This window comes from Artemia franciscana, chromosome 10 (assembly GCF_032884065.1).
Source record: "Artemia franciscana chromosome 10, ASM3288406v1, whole genome shotgun sequence".
Taxonomy (NCBI): domain Eukaryota; kingdom Metazoa; phylum Arthropoda; class Branchiopoda; order Anostraca; family Artemiidae; genus Artemia; species Artemia franciscana.
In genome coordinates this window covers 36,175,136-36,192,953 of record NC_088872.1, presented here as the reverse complement: position 1 = coordinate 36,192,953, position 17,818 = coordinate 36,175,136, and the positions used below count along the sequence as shown (strand labels likewise).

Genomic DNA, 17,818 nt, shown 5'->3' with positions numbered 1-17,818 from the left:
GACGGTTCAGTACTACAGAGTGGAGCACCGATCAGTTATATCGAAAGGCTCAACAAACGCTTTCTTTAAATGAAAATTCCAATTACGGATCTAAGTTGATCTGACTAAGTTCATCTGAGGCTTTAGAATTGTTTTTCATTGATTACAAAATTCTTTGAGCTGTGATAGTTCGCGGAAATTAGTTTTTTAAATGTTCGCAAACATGCCTATGTGTCCTTTATGACTCCTATCTTCGACGCGTTGCAAATTAAAAAGACATTGGAAGAAAAAACAGCCAATAACATTAATATGATTTGGTATGTAATATTTGCCAATCTTTCCCCGAATCGAATGCTTATATATATATGTTACCGTGAATGTCCGCAAATTGGTGAATGTCGACATTCACCGGTGAATGTCCGAAATACTTTTTTTTTCTCCTTGGATTTAGTCAGCGTTGTCAGTCAAATTTTTCAACTTAATGCAAGGTTTGATGATGACATAATAGTTTTGGTTATGTTATGTTTGGTTAAGTGAGGTTAGGTTGGGTTAGGTTAGCTAATGTTAGGTTTTCACCCATTTCTGATATTTATAACCAAATTTAACCTAACGTAAACTAACATAATCGAACCTAACCTAACTTTTACTTTTACCATCATAGACTGAAAAAGCTGAGTCGCAAAGCTAATGGAATCCAAGCAGAGAAAAAGGAATTTCGGACATTCACCGGTGAATGTTGACATTAACCAGATTTCGGATATTTACAGTAACATATATATAACATATATCTTTGTAGGTTGTGAGTTCAAACTTTTAAGTGCAAAGACCTGCCGGACGAGAAGCTACTCAATTTAACGTAGAAACCATTCAGAAAAAGCATTAGTTTATTTCAAGCTCTCAGACAACAATTATGTAATGCCACTTAGTTTATGACAAGAATTTTCAAATCTAAGACAATAAACCAAGCTAAAGCCCGTTACTTAAAAATCTTTCTTACGCTCAAGGCCGTGTGCAGGGGGGTGTTTGACCCCCCCCCCCAAAAAAAAATGTTTGTCCAACTAGTAAAAACGTAACAATAATGAATATAAACAAATTTTTGATTTTTGTAAAAATCCACTGAAACAAATCCTTTTGTGAAACACACCCCGAAAAAAAAAATTCCGGACATGGTCCTGCTTACAGTACATCAACCTCTGGGCTGGATTTAGAATTCTTTGGGGGGTGTTTCAGCCAAATAAGACACTCTTACCTCTACAGCGACTTTTTATTTAAAATTTTATAATTCCTGTGACTGTAACTCATAAAGTTTGTCTTTTCCTTAGACCTCATATTACATACAATGAATGTTATGAGTCTGCTATGTAACGCTGAAAGTAGTTTTTTCTTTTTATTATTACATTTATTATTAGATATTAGCTTAAATTTCATCTTCTACCAGTGTCCCAAAATCATTGCAACTAGTAATCTTTGATGTAACATTTAGCAACAAACATGAGAAACATGAGCGGTTTGTTTTTTCTTTGGAAAAGAGGGGCTAATTACCTGAGTAAAATTTGCCCAAAGGGTCATCACTCCTCAAGGGAGGAAGCCGCGTGACAAGTAACCATTTAAGCCTTTCGGAAAAAGAGGGTTATTTTTCATTCGAGCCAATGCATATTAAACAGATAATAAAATAAAATTAATGTTTTTATTAGGTTTTTATAATTTACTTTATGAATTTGCTCGGTACCGCTAGATGTTGTTATTTTTTTCTTCTCAGAGACGAACTCGAGTCTCCTCTCATATCAATTTCCCTGGCTGTTTGCAACAAACTTCAATATTGATATTGAATTTTTTAATATTGAATTCTGGCTGCTTGCTACAAACTTTAATATTGTTTTACGGAAAAATCCGTGGAACAAAGTCCAATACGAACTCATCCTTTTTAAAATGAAACCCTGTCCTTAAAAAAGAAGTAATTCATCTAGATAAGAGGAGGTGGTTATCGACGGAAAAGAGTATTTTTTGGGAGGTAACGACTCGAAATTGCGTTTTTTATGAATTTAAAATAACAGTCACCACTGAGGGTAAAAATGAAGTGAAACTTAAACTCAATAATTTTTCAATTATGTCCTACTTCCTACAAATTTTGAGCAATCTGTGATTTCATAATTTAATGAACCGAAAGATTAGCTAAAAAAAACCCATCTTCCAAACTTCCTCGCCTTTCGTTAAGTCAGAGAAACGTTAAAATTTATTTTTTATTGTTTTTATCGGGTACGAAATTTATGAGAAACTTCGGAAAGAATCGATGATCCTTCTAGACAATTCTAGGTTTACGTTTATAAAAATAGGCAATTATAATTTTCCTGAAAGTTTGGATCTTTTAGTTTCTAGAAAACACAGTTTATTCGGTAAAAAAGTTGACGTGTTGCAACCTCTCTGTTTCCCTCCCTCCCTTTCTCTCTCTCTTGTTTTCTCTTCCCCTCTTCCCCCTTCCGGCAAGGTGACCCTATCTGGAGGTAGGAAGTAGGAAGGGCTTGATACGATAATTTTCGTTCGTTTTTTAACTTTGATGTTGTTTTTTTTTTAATTTCATCTGGAAACTCTTTTCAGTATTTAATCTTTCACTTGAACTGGGTTTTCAGTTCTCCTGGGACTGTCCGACCTAATCTGTAAGAAATTGCATGGATAGCAAACCTTTGTTGAACTATCAGCCCTTGGACACATGGAATGCAATTAAAGAATATAATTTGCAAATGACTTTTATGCCATAACGACTTTTAATGTTACTAGACAGTTTCGCTTTTTCTGGCCCACTTAAAAATCATATAGACAAAGTTGTCTTAATTTTAAATTTCTTTATTTTGCATAACTGTTTTTTTTTAATTTCACCCAAAATCAAATAGTTTACCAGTTCTTCAAAAAGTTCTACTAACATTTTGTCTCGAACGTAGAAGTAAACCGTGTTTCAGCGATTGAGAAGCTCCTGGAAAGTGTTCTTTTTGCCACGCTAGAAATTTGACCTGTGTTAAACTATGCTGATAAATCACTAGTAGCATTGTTTGTTTTTTAAGAGAAGCTACGTTTTTAAGATTATATTTTTAATTTTTTTTTTTTTTTTTTTTTTTTAGCAGCACCAGAAGAAAAAGCAACGGGTTCGTCTGATTGAATTTTGGATCGAAGTGGCCCGCGAATGTTTCAATATCGGAAATTTCAATTCTTTAATGGCGATTATTGCTGGATTAAATATGTCTCCCGTTTCAAGACTAAAGAAAACGGTAAGTAATGCAACATCAATATGGAGATATTGAAAACTTGTAAAGGTCCAGACAGATGGAGACTTATAGATTGGCGAGAATTTATGAAACTCCCTTTTGTCTTTTCAAACATCGAAAAAATTTGGCGATTTGCCAAAAACTTGGTGAAAAATTTTGACTAATTCAGTTCATAACCTTTAACTTTTTCGATTGCCAAACGCTCTGCAATGAAAAAAAATCCGGTCCCTGAAGCCCACTAATGAGCGAAAGCAAGTCTGGGAGGGTGAGGGGTGTACATATTCGAAATAATTTGAAGAATGGGTGAGGGGATAGAATACATTAAAAAAGATTGAAATTTTGAGTCCTGGGAGGGGAGACACGGACCCAAAGACCAAATTTGAATATGAATAAATTTGAAATACGTTTATTATATTTCAAGAAAAAAAGGATTTCCCTTTTGCAACTGGTAGCAACCCAGAATAAAACGTTTTGCCGCATTCGAAAATTGAAAAATATAGCACTAGTTGGATGCTAATATTTTGTCGGAAACAAAGACTGACTGTCACTAATATTAAAATGCAAGAATAACATGTTGTATTTAGATCGTAGGAACTTAAAAAAAAAATTGTATGGATTCGGTGTCACTTGTTCCATCACTATCTCTATTGTCAGCAAGGATGTATCCAGGGAATGGATGCCGGGTTCATTACCCCTCCTGAAATTATTGTGTGACTCGTAAAAAAGCAATAAAATGCATATAAACAAATTTTATAGGTGTTTTGCAAAGTATTCTCCCCCTCCCCCCCCCCGAAGAAAAATTCTGGATATGGCTTTGGTTGTCAGTAGTTTTGAACTTCTAAGGCGAGATTTAATCATTTGGTTTTTGAGATGTCCTCGGTATGAAACTTAAAGTTTACTTAAGATATTATCAGCTAGTAGCCACACATGTAGCCAGCCAAAATGTTGGCATAAATTAAAATTAAGAAAGTGTAGAGCTTGATGAAATAAAGTAGTTAAAAAAAACTTGTGTTAATATTTTATTTTTCTGAATATTTCTTCACTTGCTACCGGTAACAAAAATTTTAGATATTGTATGAGGAACACAATAAACGGTCAATAAACATCAGCTTTTTTTTAGAATTTTTCACAGAAAAACTTAAAGGCTGAAATACCGTATGCAGAATCTCGAATCGATTTGAAGATGGGGTAAGGATTTAACGTTATACATCAAAAGTATCTGCCATTGCGACCACCCACATATATACGTCAGACGAATAAACTGTTGATACAAATGACCGCTATAAAAATAGTAGACTAAGATTGTAAATAATGCGGAATCGTTCCAAAAAGCCTTTTTTGTTCTAAGACAGGGTTAATTTCATCTGAAACAGAAAACACAAAGGTGGAAATATTACATGCGGATTTAGGATCAGCTGTAAGACTGCATAAGGATTTAGTGTTGGAGAAACAAAGTCTCCGCCCATGCAGCCGCCCACATATACACGTCAGACCAATAAACTTTTGACATAAATTATGGTTATGAAAGTAGCAACGAAAGGTTATATATAATGTGGATTTGTTCCAAGACGGAGTTTTTTCGTTCTAAAACAGTATTTTTCATCTGTTACGGAAAAAAGAGCTAAACTATTAGACAATCACTTTGGAGACAGCACTCTATAAAAAACTGAAACTACGCCGCTCCTCGAGTCTTAACCTTTTCTTCATGTATTATATTGCATTATTAAATCTTTTTTTTCCTCATTTTGGATTTCTTTTTTTAAGAAAATATTCTTTCTTTATATTATTCTATTTATTAGCTTTCCGATCGGATTTCAGTCATTAATTACAGCTCTAATGTTTGCTATGGGAATGGCTCCAGTCCACTAGAAGCAGTTTTGACTGGTGAAAAGATTTATATTTTCTAAGGCACTAATAAAAGAAGTAAGAACCGGCTGACAAATTATTTTTACATTTTTATTCTCTATAAGCTAGAAATATGAGAAAAAAAATTTGGGTCAATATTGAAAACAAAAAGAGCTGTTATAATACAAATCACCTATAATACAATTCCTAACTTTTGGAATTGGGGTAAGACGGTTAGAATAGGTGGCTGAAATTTTGAAAAGCAATAGCCAACTGGATATATATATATATATATATATATATATATATATATATATATATATATATATATATATATAAGCTATGTAGCCAAGCTTTTTTAAGTTCAAATTGGTTCGTGTTTAAAATCATAAATTAGAAAAAGGAATGAAAAAGCTATATTCCTCCTGATTTGTTTCGCTCCGTGAAATTTTCAGCCAGTGAAAATAGGTCTGGTCTAACTTTTTAGATCTGCGGTAAACGGCATCTCTGATATTTTGGTGTTTATCTAACAGGATACTGGCCTATTCTGAAACATTAGACGTCAGTATGTTAGGACTTGTCACCTTTGCTCTTTCTAATGCTTTAGCCTTTCATCCTAATAAATTTTTCGTGTCAAATTATATTGTAATCTGCTCATCGTTTTATTTAGTTTGTGAAGCTCTATTGAAAGATTACCTTCACAGCTGATATCCAACACAAATGCAATTTTTGTAAAGCCCCCTTTCTCCCTTGATATGGGAGTCAGCTTATCTTAACAATCCTTTGGAAAGATAAGCTCATTAAGCGCTATCATTAAATAAGCCTATTTTTTTCGTATTGCCAGTTCAGGAGCGAAAGATTGTTTATAGTTGTCATTTTTTGTTGCTTGATTGGTTATCTTACCTTGTTTTAAATGGATATAGAAAAAAAAGCCCTATCACAACGGAAAATTCAATGAGCTTTCGTTTCCCATGGATTATTAAGAGAAACTTGCTTCCGTATCTAGGAAGAAAGGAGGCTTTGCTAAAATTGCATGCATTGTCTTTGGTATCAGTTGCGAAAATAATCGTTTGATAACAATTTTGAAAACTAAAGAAAAGGAAATAAGAATTCAATATATTTTGACTTTATGATAAAAGGATTAAGATGTGTAACTAAATTGTAATTTCAAAGAACAGAAGTTTTAAGGGCTAAACACACATATGTTTGGGTTTCCAGAATAGGTCTAAATCCTGTTAGTAACATTTAAACCACTAGAGCATGTTTACCGTTTTGTTACTCAACTGTACCTTCAACAAAATAGCTTTGATCTCGCCTCAGAGGCATCTTTATTAACTAGAGAACTGTCTTTGTTTCAGGCGGCTTGGTGCTATTGTCAGTTGTTAGTAGTAGTAGTAGTTTGTCAGGCGTCAGGGAATGCATCTTTATTAACTAGAGAACTGTGTTGGTTTCAGGCGGCTTGGTGCTGTAGTGAGTTGTTAGTAGTTGTAATAGTTTCCCAATAATCAATAAAAATGTTTCCCAAATTTTTATATTTAAAACACTGTTTTTATTTGTCCTACTATCATCAACAAAATTAAAGCCAATGCTAATCAAGTTAACAAATAGGGGAAATAACAAATAAAAGTGGAACTTTTGACTGACTTTTCAAGAAACTACTATTGTTTGTTTGGCATTTTTTATTTTTCATCAATAGCCCCTTCAAAATTACGTAAAAGCATCGTAATTAGAAGTGGTCACAGTCACAAGTAGTTGTAGTCAAATTAATGAATGGTCGCTGCTGTTGTAGAAGTAGTAGCAGCAGGGGGCGAGAAACTGCTATCGTCTCTTTTTATTGACCTTTTTTCGATAAACTACGGAAGACGATATTATCCCTTGATAAATATATTAGATAACTCATACCCAGTTTCGGTATTATATTTTCTCACAATAGCAAGACGACATTTATTAGGCATTGACAATATAAGCTTTATTGTAAAGTATGAGTTGTTAAGTACCTGTAATAGTAAAAGTAATTTCAACTTAACAGGATCCGTAAAATAAGCATAAAAGAAATTCTTTTTTAAGCTTATGTAACAAAAATCCATCAAAATATAGTCTACGAATTTGTCTGCTTTTGACTTTTTTTTGCAATACTTCAAGAATATAACCTCGAATGCAGGAGCAATGTGACAAACAGGCTAACTTTTTTCGTCGCAGCACTCCGAGAAGGGACTAGTTTAGTTGCATTTTTATTAAACAGTTTAGTGTTTAGTTCAACTCTTTGAGCTGCAATCATTCAATAAAACAGTTGCAATTACCAACTCTATGCCTGCTGCACTAAAATGTTTGAAAAAGTACTTGTCTAACGGTAACATAAATAGGGGAGGGGGTTGCTCCACTAAAATACATGATTACTGATTGCTCACTCAGTACGTCACTCATTACTTTCATCTCATAAAAAAAAGGTTTTTTTTTTAAAATCTGATTTAACAAAAAGAAACAAATTGATGAAAGTTCTTAACGAATACTTAATTCATTCCCCTCTTATATCCTTCATTAATGTCACTATGGTAATCAGATCAGGGGATCGATCGGCAATCTGTCTAATTTTTTCTCAGCCACGTGTGCACAGAACCTCTGCAACAGGCAGTTGGAAAATTATTTCATTTCATTGATGATTTTCTTTCTCTCTAGTGGAGCAAAGTTCAAACAGCGCAGTTCTCTGTATTAGAGCATCAAATGGACCCAAGCAGCAATTTTACATCGTATCGCTCCACTTTGAAAGCAGCAATGTGGAGATCAGCTGGTGCCACTGATGAGAGACAGAAGATTGTTATTCCATTTTTCTCGTTACTTGTGAAAGATCTCTATTTTCTTAATGAAGGATGTGCAAGCAGGTGAGGAGGATCATTACACTTCTTTCCTTTTCTGTGTTATATTAATATTACATTGCACGATTTAATTGTAAAGTAAGCTTTATTTTATTGCCCATGCATGATCTTTGATGTTAATTATATATGTAGGTATTTTACAAGATCACACTGCCTTTCCATGAGGTGTAAATAACAGTTCCACAGGGGGAAATCCTTTTATTTGACATTGAAAAAAAAATATCAGGCCAATGGCTCGGAAACTAGGTAGCCAAAGAGATTTCCATCTGTAACCGCCTTGAAGAAAATAAGAGCGTTAAAGAGTATGTAATAATTATTGTCAAACAGTTCGTGGTAACGAACTATAAGTAAGGAGCGACCCGGCTCAACAGTAACAGAAACTCTAAAAAACGGAATTTTGATAGAATAGATATATCGAAAGAACCGACTTTTTATGCTGATTTCAAATATATAAATTTCATTAAGCTTAATCTTACATATCAAAAGTTCCAAGTCTGAGAAAATTTTCCTGATTTTTGAAAAAAGGGAAAACGCCCCCTAAAGTCAAGTGATCTTAATGAAAATAACACCATCAGATTCAACGTATCAGAGAACCTTGCTCTATAGGTTTCAAGTGCCTCTCTGCAAAAATGTGGAATTTTGTATTTTTGCCCGGAGAAATGAAAGGTTGGAAATCAGATAGACTGTATGCGAGGGACATGCTAGAAATAATAGAAGAAATTAAATATTTTATTTGTATTTGGCCCTAAATGGATGGGGCGAAATCACCAGCGGTATAACCTATTACGCCGCTACAGGCCACTGACAACTACACTGACTAAAGGAAGATGCAGATCAGAAAATAGAAAGTTAGAGAGATGGAGAGGGCAATAAGAAAGGTTAAGGATATTAAGGACAGGATTGAAAGTTTCAATCCGTATAAACTGGAGAATTATTAGCTAAAGAAAAATGTTAGATATGGAAATTGAAGAACTGTGCTATTTTCCGAATAGCAAATTTTTCTGTGTTATTTTTTCATTGAAAAAGACCAAATCTTATTAATTAATTCAGTATGAGAATGGTTATCATCAGTCCATGACAAACAAATTCTGCACAATGTGTGACAAGTGACAGAGCTTCTTCTGGTGGATCGTCATCCACTAACTGCAGTTTTGAGGTACATGCAACTTTCACTTAATTCTTCTTAAAATTTTAGTAAAAAAAGGGAAAAAATGCTCAAATTTGTTTTAAAAATGAATTTAACTTTTAGCCTTTATTTAGTGTAAAAGCAAAATAAACGGCTGGAATTAGCAAGAAACCAGTTTTAATGCTGTGTTTAAGCTACAGTAATAAAATCACACTGTGGGAATTAAGCTTGTTTGTTAAGCCTGTTATTAAATTTAGTATCTGAGGCGGCAATCATGGGCTTGGAGGGGTGTGTTGTCATCAATGAGGAAGAAATATTCTTTAAGAAACTGTGGAGGGACTTGAAGAGGTCGTTGAACAAGCCATGAGAGTCAGAAGTCAATTGTCGAAGAAGGTGGGGACTGCTGGTGACTAGACTGTTGTAAGCTGTGGGTGTCAAATTAGGTCTATGCCGTGACAAGCAAGCCATGACACATTTTCATATTTCTGATAAATTATAAGATAGGCAATATATTTTTCACAGTATAAAACCCTTTGACGGGGTTTTGAGCCCCACGTCTCGAGGAACAAGGAAAATCCATTTTTTTTTCCAGCAGTGATGTGTTTCCCTTTTTTAAATTAATTTTGTTCGGCCAGGTCCGCCAGGCTACTGCAAGAGAGTAGAAATATTTTCAACAGCCCATTTGAAGCTATTGCTCATTTCTACATGCTTTTTATAAATTCGTCTTAATAGTTCAATCATAAAGTGCTATATGGCACCAAAAATAGTTTGCTAAGCTGATGTGAAAGGGAAGATAAATCGGGCAATTTGAATCTGGAGAATAAAAGTGTGATGCATTGTCGTGATGATTTTCTGCTTTGAGAACAGCTTAGCAAATAGCCATGGCACTTATAGAAGATGTCACGGCACAGCAAATAGTCATGGCACTTATTGAAGAAGTGTGACAAATACGGTTTACTCCGGGTTTATACCTGTAGTCTCTGAAGCTTCTAGCTTTTCTGAAGGGGACTAAGAGTGGACTAACCGTGTGCATACTGCCAAACTGTTATCATGAGCTTCTGTTTGAATTAATTTCGGTGTAGTTGAAATTGCTAATGAACTTTGTACTGATCCAACCATGCAGCTAAACGTTGTTTATTTTCCTTCTATTTTTATAAGCGTACAAATGAATTATTTCTGTAGTGCAAAGGCAGCATTGAGTGTACTGACGATGTAGATCATTTTCGGTTTTGTTTAATTAGTGTTGCGTATCCTTGTCAAAATTTGTACTCTTAGATCCCTTTTCGCTAATTATAAACCGAGTGGATCTAGAATAGGTTGGCAGATTTAGATACTTTACTTTACAACCTTAAACAGATACTTCGAGCTAAAAAAAAAAAAGTTAATTAAATGCTGTGACTGAAAAGGTTTTCGCTTTACCAGCTGAAAACTTCGCATCAAAGACCCAATCAGGTCTGGTGGTGGTTGCGCTGATTTGGAATAGTGCCACCCTTACCCATTAATATTTGATATGTAGACATGAATTAAAAAGGCAAGATACTTTGTCTCTTCAGAAATAAGAGTAATGTGAATGGCTTACAAAAAACAGTCCTAGTAGTAAGCCATTGGAATTCAGACTCAGTTTTTTACCCGGAAATATAGTACGTTTATCAATCCTTTTTCTTTGCCTTGAGATTGTCGCGAGGAAGAATAGACAAAATTTCGACTCTCTGCCCTAAAAGCAGAACTTCAGTGAAAGAATTTGATTTTTAATTGCTTTTCTTAAAGCTTTTGTTTGTATAGTTTTTTTTTAAATTTATATCTTAATATCGAATTTCCAGTCTTTTCTCCCTTTGAAAATGTAAGCTATTTGATTATGCTTTGACAAATGAAGGATCTCTTGCGTCATTCGAAGGAGTAAAATAAACATTGAAAAATGATCCAATTGCAATGAAAATCAAGTTGTTGTTTTTTTTTGTTTTGTTTTTTTCTTTTACTCAAAAAACGTAAAATTTTAAAACTAAAGAAGGCAATAATATATTTTATAACTATTCAAGACCAGCTTCCTGAGTCATGAGTTTCCCACACTTTATTTTTAATCTCATCAGTTTTTCTGGTGACAGGGCCAACACATTGTTTTTACTTTTTTGTGTGTTTGTTGATAAGAGCATTTTTTTAACTATATGTATTTTTACTCTATTCCTTTTTTCTATTTCGTAGTCAATTTTCATGCTTCGTAATTTATGCTTATTATTTTGATCTCTTGGACCACGCCTAACTCTCTTCCAAAAACTATCACTAGCCGTAGTCAGGGCCGCAATTTCTTCAAAATCCTGGAGGGGGAGTTGGGGGGGGGGGTATATTGGACTTTTCCAGTCCTATTACAGTTCATGATTTCATATACGTTGTTAATTGGCATAGCAGGATTGATAACCCTAAACAGGCATCTGAGAAGGTGGGCATTGGGGCCTAGTCCCTTACCCCCCCCCTCCATGTGCAATCCTAAATTTCTTTAATTTCTTGGTCCTTCTTATTCGGATTCTCATTTAGTTTTTTATTGGTCTCCTTCCCCCGAAAAAAATGGGCATCTGCTCCAGACCCTAAAGGGTACATTTAACTCAAAACCTGTTTTTCGTTAAAAATGTACAGATCTTAGTAGGCAGATTTAACTGTAGACAGAGTTTGACGACTGTCACTCTTGAGGTTACTTTTAATTATATTTCAAAGTCTTCGATAAAATTATTAGTTCAGAGTAACGATGAGATAATTACAATGGCGAACGTTGAAACTAAATTGAAATTTGCATAGTTTAAGGTAAAAGTACTCTTGAGGACTACTAAAACATTAAGGAAGTAGATAAATATTCAATACACAACGTTAATTCCCAATTTCTATAATTCCTTATTCAACTTCTGGAGGAATAAATTATTAAAGAGTAAGTTTGGAAACCAAAACTTTTGTGTCTATACTGAGGATCTGTTTTGCAGATTCTTGGTGTAGGCGTGTTGTTTTTCTAGCCTTGTAGACGTGTTAGTTTTTTTTCAATAAGAAGAGCTTAGCTTTCAGTATGCTGATGTTTGATTTTGCTTTTTGTTAACTCGAAATTTAGTTGCGGCTCTGATTCTCTTTTTTACGAATATAAATATAAATGATTCAGATTTACTATCCTCAAATATTTTCTGCTTTTCCTCTAGCTAGAATGATTTATGAAGGCGAATTTGAATGAATGATTTATGAGTCCAGTTAAGTCCAATTGGTCATCCTTAAATCTTGTTCATTTTTTCCTCCCTTGAAAAACCTTTTTACTTTTAGGGGGTTTCCGTAGTGTCGTTGCCGATAAGCTACAGATTGAGTTATTTATTTTAATCTTTTTAATCTACAAAGAATGTTTTATCATATAGAAAAACAACTTGAGAAGACGGTAGGTTTTCCTACCCAGTAAGAAACCTTTTTAAATTTTTTATAAAGTAAAATATTTTAATTTTTAAAGATCTTCTTTGTGTTTTCTTGTAGGGATCTCGAGATCTTAATATTTCTAGTGATACTTGTAGATTGGCTACAGGTGGAATAATTTCTGTTACTATATTTCTTCTGCCAAAGCATATTAAATAAGAAAAACCATTTAAGATTCGGTAGGTTTTCTACCCAGTAGTAAACCTTTTTTAAAATATTTTAATTTTTAAAGATCTTCTTTGTGTTTTCTTTTAGGGATCTAAGATGCTTGTAGATTGGCTGCAGGTGGAATAATTTCTGTTAATATATTTCTTCTGCAAAAGCATATTACACAAAAAAAAAGTATTTAAGATTCAGTAGGTTTTCTACCCAGTAGGAAACCTCTTTAAGTTTCATATATAGAAAATTATTTTTATTTTTAGGGATCTTTGTGTTTTCTTGTAGGTATCTCGTGATCTTTTTAATTCTAGGGATGCTTGTAGATTGGCTACAGTTGGAATATTTTGTGTTAATATATTTCTTCTTCTAAAGCATATTACCTTTTAAGATTCGGCAAGTTTTCTACCCAGTAGGAAACCTCTTTAAATTTCATATAAAGAAAACTGTTTTTGTTTTTAGGGATCTTTTTTTGTAGGGATTTCGGAATCTTCTTATTTGTAGGGATGCTTGTAGATTGGCTACAGATGGAATAATTTTTGTTAATGTATTTCTTCTGGAAAAGTATATTACATAAAAAAACAATTTAAGATTCGGTAGTTTCCTACCCAGTAGGAAACCTCTTTAAATTTCATATAAAGAAAACGATTTTTTTTAGGGATCTTCTTGGTGTCGTCTTCTTGGGATCTTCTTATTTCTAGGGATGCTTTTAGATTGGCAACAGGTGGATTGATTTCTGTTAATGTATATCTTCTGCAAAAAATATACATTATAAAGAAAATTCTCTTTCAGATTTGGTAGGTTTTAGATAAACGTCTCATAACGTTTTAGACCAGATACAGATGGAATGACTTGTTTTTACCTGTTTTCTATATAAATAATATATATTATATACAGAAACTTCTTTAGGAAATGTTAGGTTTTCTACCAACTAGGAAACATCTACTCTGGGAAACCATTTTAGATTTGGTGTAAAGGAAAATACTATTATTTTTAGGAATCTTCTTTGTGTCATTGTAGATTGCCTACAAATGGAATGGTTCATGTTTATATATTTCCTCTATAAAGAAAATATATAGATAAATCTAAAAAGATATATCTACGTGACTTGTACTTTCTAATATTAGTGGAAGTCCAAAACTAGCGGTTTACCGAGAACACAAAATCGATGCGAAAAATAGGGTGATCCCATGGGAGCAGAAAACTATACGAGCAAAAAGTAATTTATAAGGCTTTCAATGGTCTTACGGTACCATGATATCCGTTAATTTTGGTTATCAATTATAGTTCTGTAAAAAAAAAACATTCAAAGGAAGCTCAGATTTCAAACAACCAATAGCTTGTGCAATTCTATACATATTGGGAAATTTCATAATTCAGTTTATTTGAGCTAGTATTTTCGAAATATATTTCGTAATCTGCGAAGCAATAATGTTTGTAATTTCTAAGTTTGCTCTTTATTTCCTGAAGATAAACATTGTTTTTCTAAATCAAGTTTTTTTTTTAATATCACAATTCTAAAAACATCTTTGTCTTATTTGAACTCTAAATGAAAGTTAAAAAGTCAATATGAATTTTTGTGAAAATAAGACATCAAATATGGGTTTTACTTCATATCTCCGTTAAAATTTCCCCGGAGATACAGCTTTACCACATAGATAAAGAGTCCTAGGGGTACATTATCATAGTTATCTTTGAAGAATTGAAAATAAAAAAAATTGATTATTTTCATGAAAATAAAAATAAATAAACAAAATTTGGATTTTTTCAAAAAGGATTGTTTAGTTTTTGCGCTGGGAACGGGAGTATAGATCTTCAGTTCAGAGTTTTTGGCAATGGAGATTGAAAGGGTAACATTGCACCAATAAGTTCCACTATTAGTGCCATACAGCACTTTATGATTGAACTATGAAGACGAATTTATGAAAAGCATGTAGAAATCAGCAATAGCTTCAAATGAGCTGTTGAAAATATTTCTACTCTCTTGCAGTAGCCTGGCGGACCTGGCCGAACAAAATTAATCTAAAAAAAGGGAAACACATCACTGCTAAAAAAAAAAAAAAAATGGATTTTCCTTGTTCCTCGAGACGTGGGGCTCAAAACCCCGTCAAAGAGTTTTATACTGTGAAAAATATATTGCCTATCTTATAATTTGTATTCCCAAAAATTTTGGTCTTTTTTGCAAAAATCGGTGATTTGGGGCACAAACTGACAGAAAATGTCAATTTATTGTGACACTATTTCTTTTGGTTAAAAAGGGCACCAACTATCGCGATTTTTGTATAAATAAGCCCTTTCCCAATACGTTTGACAAAGGGCTTGACCCTTGATCCCCTGCGAAACAAATGAGACACATTAGTGATGCCCGTGCAAAAAAAGGATTTTCCATGTTGTTAAATGTGGGGAGCTGAGATTTTCAACTTCAGGGTTTTTAACAATGGTGATTCTAGTTGTACACTTTTCACATTGATACGCGACCATTTCTACGAAATGGTGTTGAAATGAAGTTGAGATTTTCGACTTCAGGGTTTTTAACAATGGTGATTCTAGTTGTATACTTTTCACATTGATACGCCACCATTTCTACGAAATGGTGTTGAAATGAAGTTGAGATTTTCGACTTCAGGGTTTTTAACAATTGTGATTCCAGTTGTACACTTTTCACATTGATACGCCACCATTTCTACGGTTTTGAGCCTTTTTTCAAAATTCCTCCTAATCTGTTTTTGCAATTTACTATTAAGTTAAATCTATATGATAGGTACCATTCCATATGATATGGTAGTGAAACATTAAATGTATATAATCACTCTGGTGGTTTTTCTGACCACACATGGAACAAGACACCATCTGACCAGCCAGACACACACATGGAAGGGGTCAAGCAAGCCTCGCCCACTCCCCAACAACTTGAACTATTAAGCCAACAATTTTTAATATATTGATACAATTCACTTGTTATCATAAATTTTATATAATTAAACATAATATTTTATATATAAGTATCAGTATGATATACAGCAGCTCGACTTTCCAATCCCCAAAAAATGTATGACCACCTTTTCACGATTCTGAGCGTAAAAGACGATCCTTCAGTCGTCCAACGTGTCCTAACCATCTCAAACTTTCTCTTATTCTAGCCCTAAAAAGCAAGACAGGGTCATATTTTTTGTCTTGAGCTTTTGGAAAAAGAACCGTTAGATTTAGAAGAGGTATTGATTGAAGGAAGTGGGATTATGCGGCAAGACGATTGTTTAGGGGTTGTTGATAAAAATAAGACTAAATATAGAAGTAGATTGTTTGAAGACCAACTTGGGGTCGGTGAGCTCTCAGTTACACAGTTGAATATTCAAGGCCTTTTTTCGTCTATTGATAAATTTAAATTCTTTCTTTGTGAGTCGCATTCATCCCCTAAAGGAATCGGGTTGTGTGAACAATTTTAAATGATATTAATGATTCTTTGGCTGATATTCCAGGTTATACGATTGAACGGTTAAAATGTCAAAAGTAAAAATGTAAAATGTCGAAAATGTCAAAAGAAGGTCTTGCTTTTTACATTGCTAATGATTGTACATATTCGGTTCGTAAAGATCTTTTTGCTAATTTCGAAGGAGTATTTGAGTCGCTTTGTATTGAATAACTAATTAATCACAAAATCATTCTATTTGCATGGGTTATCGCCCCCCTAATGGACCCTTTAGTTCTTTCCTTGATATTCTTACGTGAGTATTGGAAAAAGTTCATAGTCTGAATTTTGATGTTATATCTATGCGTAATTTTAAGACTAATTTATTGGATAAAAACTCATCAATGGTAATTGATTTTTATCTGCCATTACTTCTTTTGGTTTATTGTCTTCTATTTTAATCCCAACACGTATCACTGAGTCGTTCGCAACTTTACTTGATAACATATTTTCCTCTCTTTCTTCTCAAAATACTGATGTAATTATTTGGGAAACATCAGACCATTTTCCTTTATGATCTAAGTTTGATGTGTTGAATACCCATCCTTCGAAATCGCTTGTTCAAAGGCAGTATTTTCTTACGAAAGAAGAGCAGCTCTCGAACCTTAGGTCGAAACTATCGGAAGTATCATGGGAATTTGTGGATGATTTGAATGCCTATAAACGATGTGTTTGAACAATTTTATGGAGTGATCAAGGACACTTTCGTTGAGGTATGTCTACGTGACCAGAAGAAAAAGGATTCCAAGAGGTCAGTCCCATTTTGTCCGTGGATGACTCCTGGATTAGTTAAGTGTCCTAAGCGAAAAGCTTATCTTTGGAAAGTTTGCAAGAATCATCCTACACCTGAGTGACATCATCGTTTCGAAGAATATCGAAATATATTTAAGTCAGCAACACGCAGGGAAAATTTTTAGTGTGGGAAAAAAAAATGGATGATTGTAAATTCCGTTGTTAAGCCTGGTCATTCGTCCTCATTCAACGAAGCTAAAGCTAGACGGAAAGAACATTGATAAAGAAGAAGAAATTATGCGGAAATGTACCTCGTATTTGGCTTCAATCGGTCATTTGACATCTAAGTCTGTATCTGAATCAAGATCTAATAGTAATTTTACTAGATATTTGGGTCCTTCTTGCCACAAATCTTTTGTACTTGAACAAGTAACTGAAACAGAGGTTTCTCGGATAGTTTCTAATTTAAAGGGATTCTTCATGATCTGATTTAGTACCCACTCGAGTAGTCAAGTCTCTTCTCCCAGCGATAGTGACTCCGCTAACAAAACTAATTAATAGATAGTTTGAAGTGGAGTTTTCCCTCGGACACTGAAGTCCGCGCGTATAATCGTCATCCACAAAGGTGGTAGCAAGAGTCATTCTTCAAATTACCGGCCTATTTCCCTTCTTTCTAAATTCTCAACGATTTTTGAAAAACCATTCCATTCTCGTTTGGCAGATTTCTTTGCAGCGAGGAATTTTTTCATGAGCCCCAGTTTGGGTTTCGTCCAAAGCATTCTACTGAACAGGCTTGTATTAGCCATCTCAATTTTGTTAATAATGCTGTAGACTTGAAGAAAACACCAGCGGTAATTTTTTGGGATGTGAGAAAAGTTTTTGACAGTTTGTCCCATGATATTCTTCTTGCAAAATTTTTGCATTTTGGTGTTCAGTGAGAAGCATTAAAATG

At 33.8% G+C, this 17,818-nt stretch overlaps 1 protein-coding gene across 6 annotated transcripts in view; it reads left to right on the top strand.

The window, feature by feature from the left end:
• The window catches only part of LOC136032143 (ras-GEF domain-containing family member 1B-like), a 316,559-nt gene that overhangs the window by 284,081 nt on the left and 14,660 nt on the right, over nucleotides 1–17,818 (top strand). For 5 of the 6 annotated variants that reach the window (XM_065712317.1, XM_065712313.1, XM_065712312.1 and 2 more), the window contains 2 exons: nucleotides 3,093–3,239; nucleotides 7,758–7,960. In XM_065712317.1, coding sequence (XP_065568389.1) covers nucleotides 3,093–3,239; nucleotides 7,758–7,960 — 350 coding nt within the window. The remainder of the gene's footprint in view (nucleotides 1–3,092; nucleotides 3,240–7,757; nucleotides 7,961–17,818) is intronic. The other variant, XM_065712316.1, reaches the window with a different exon arrangement.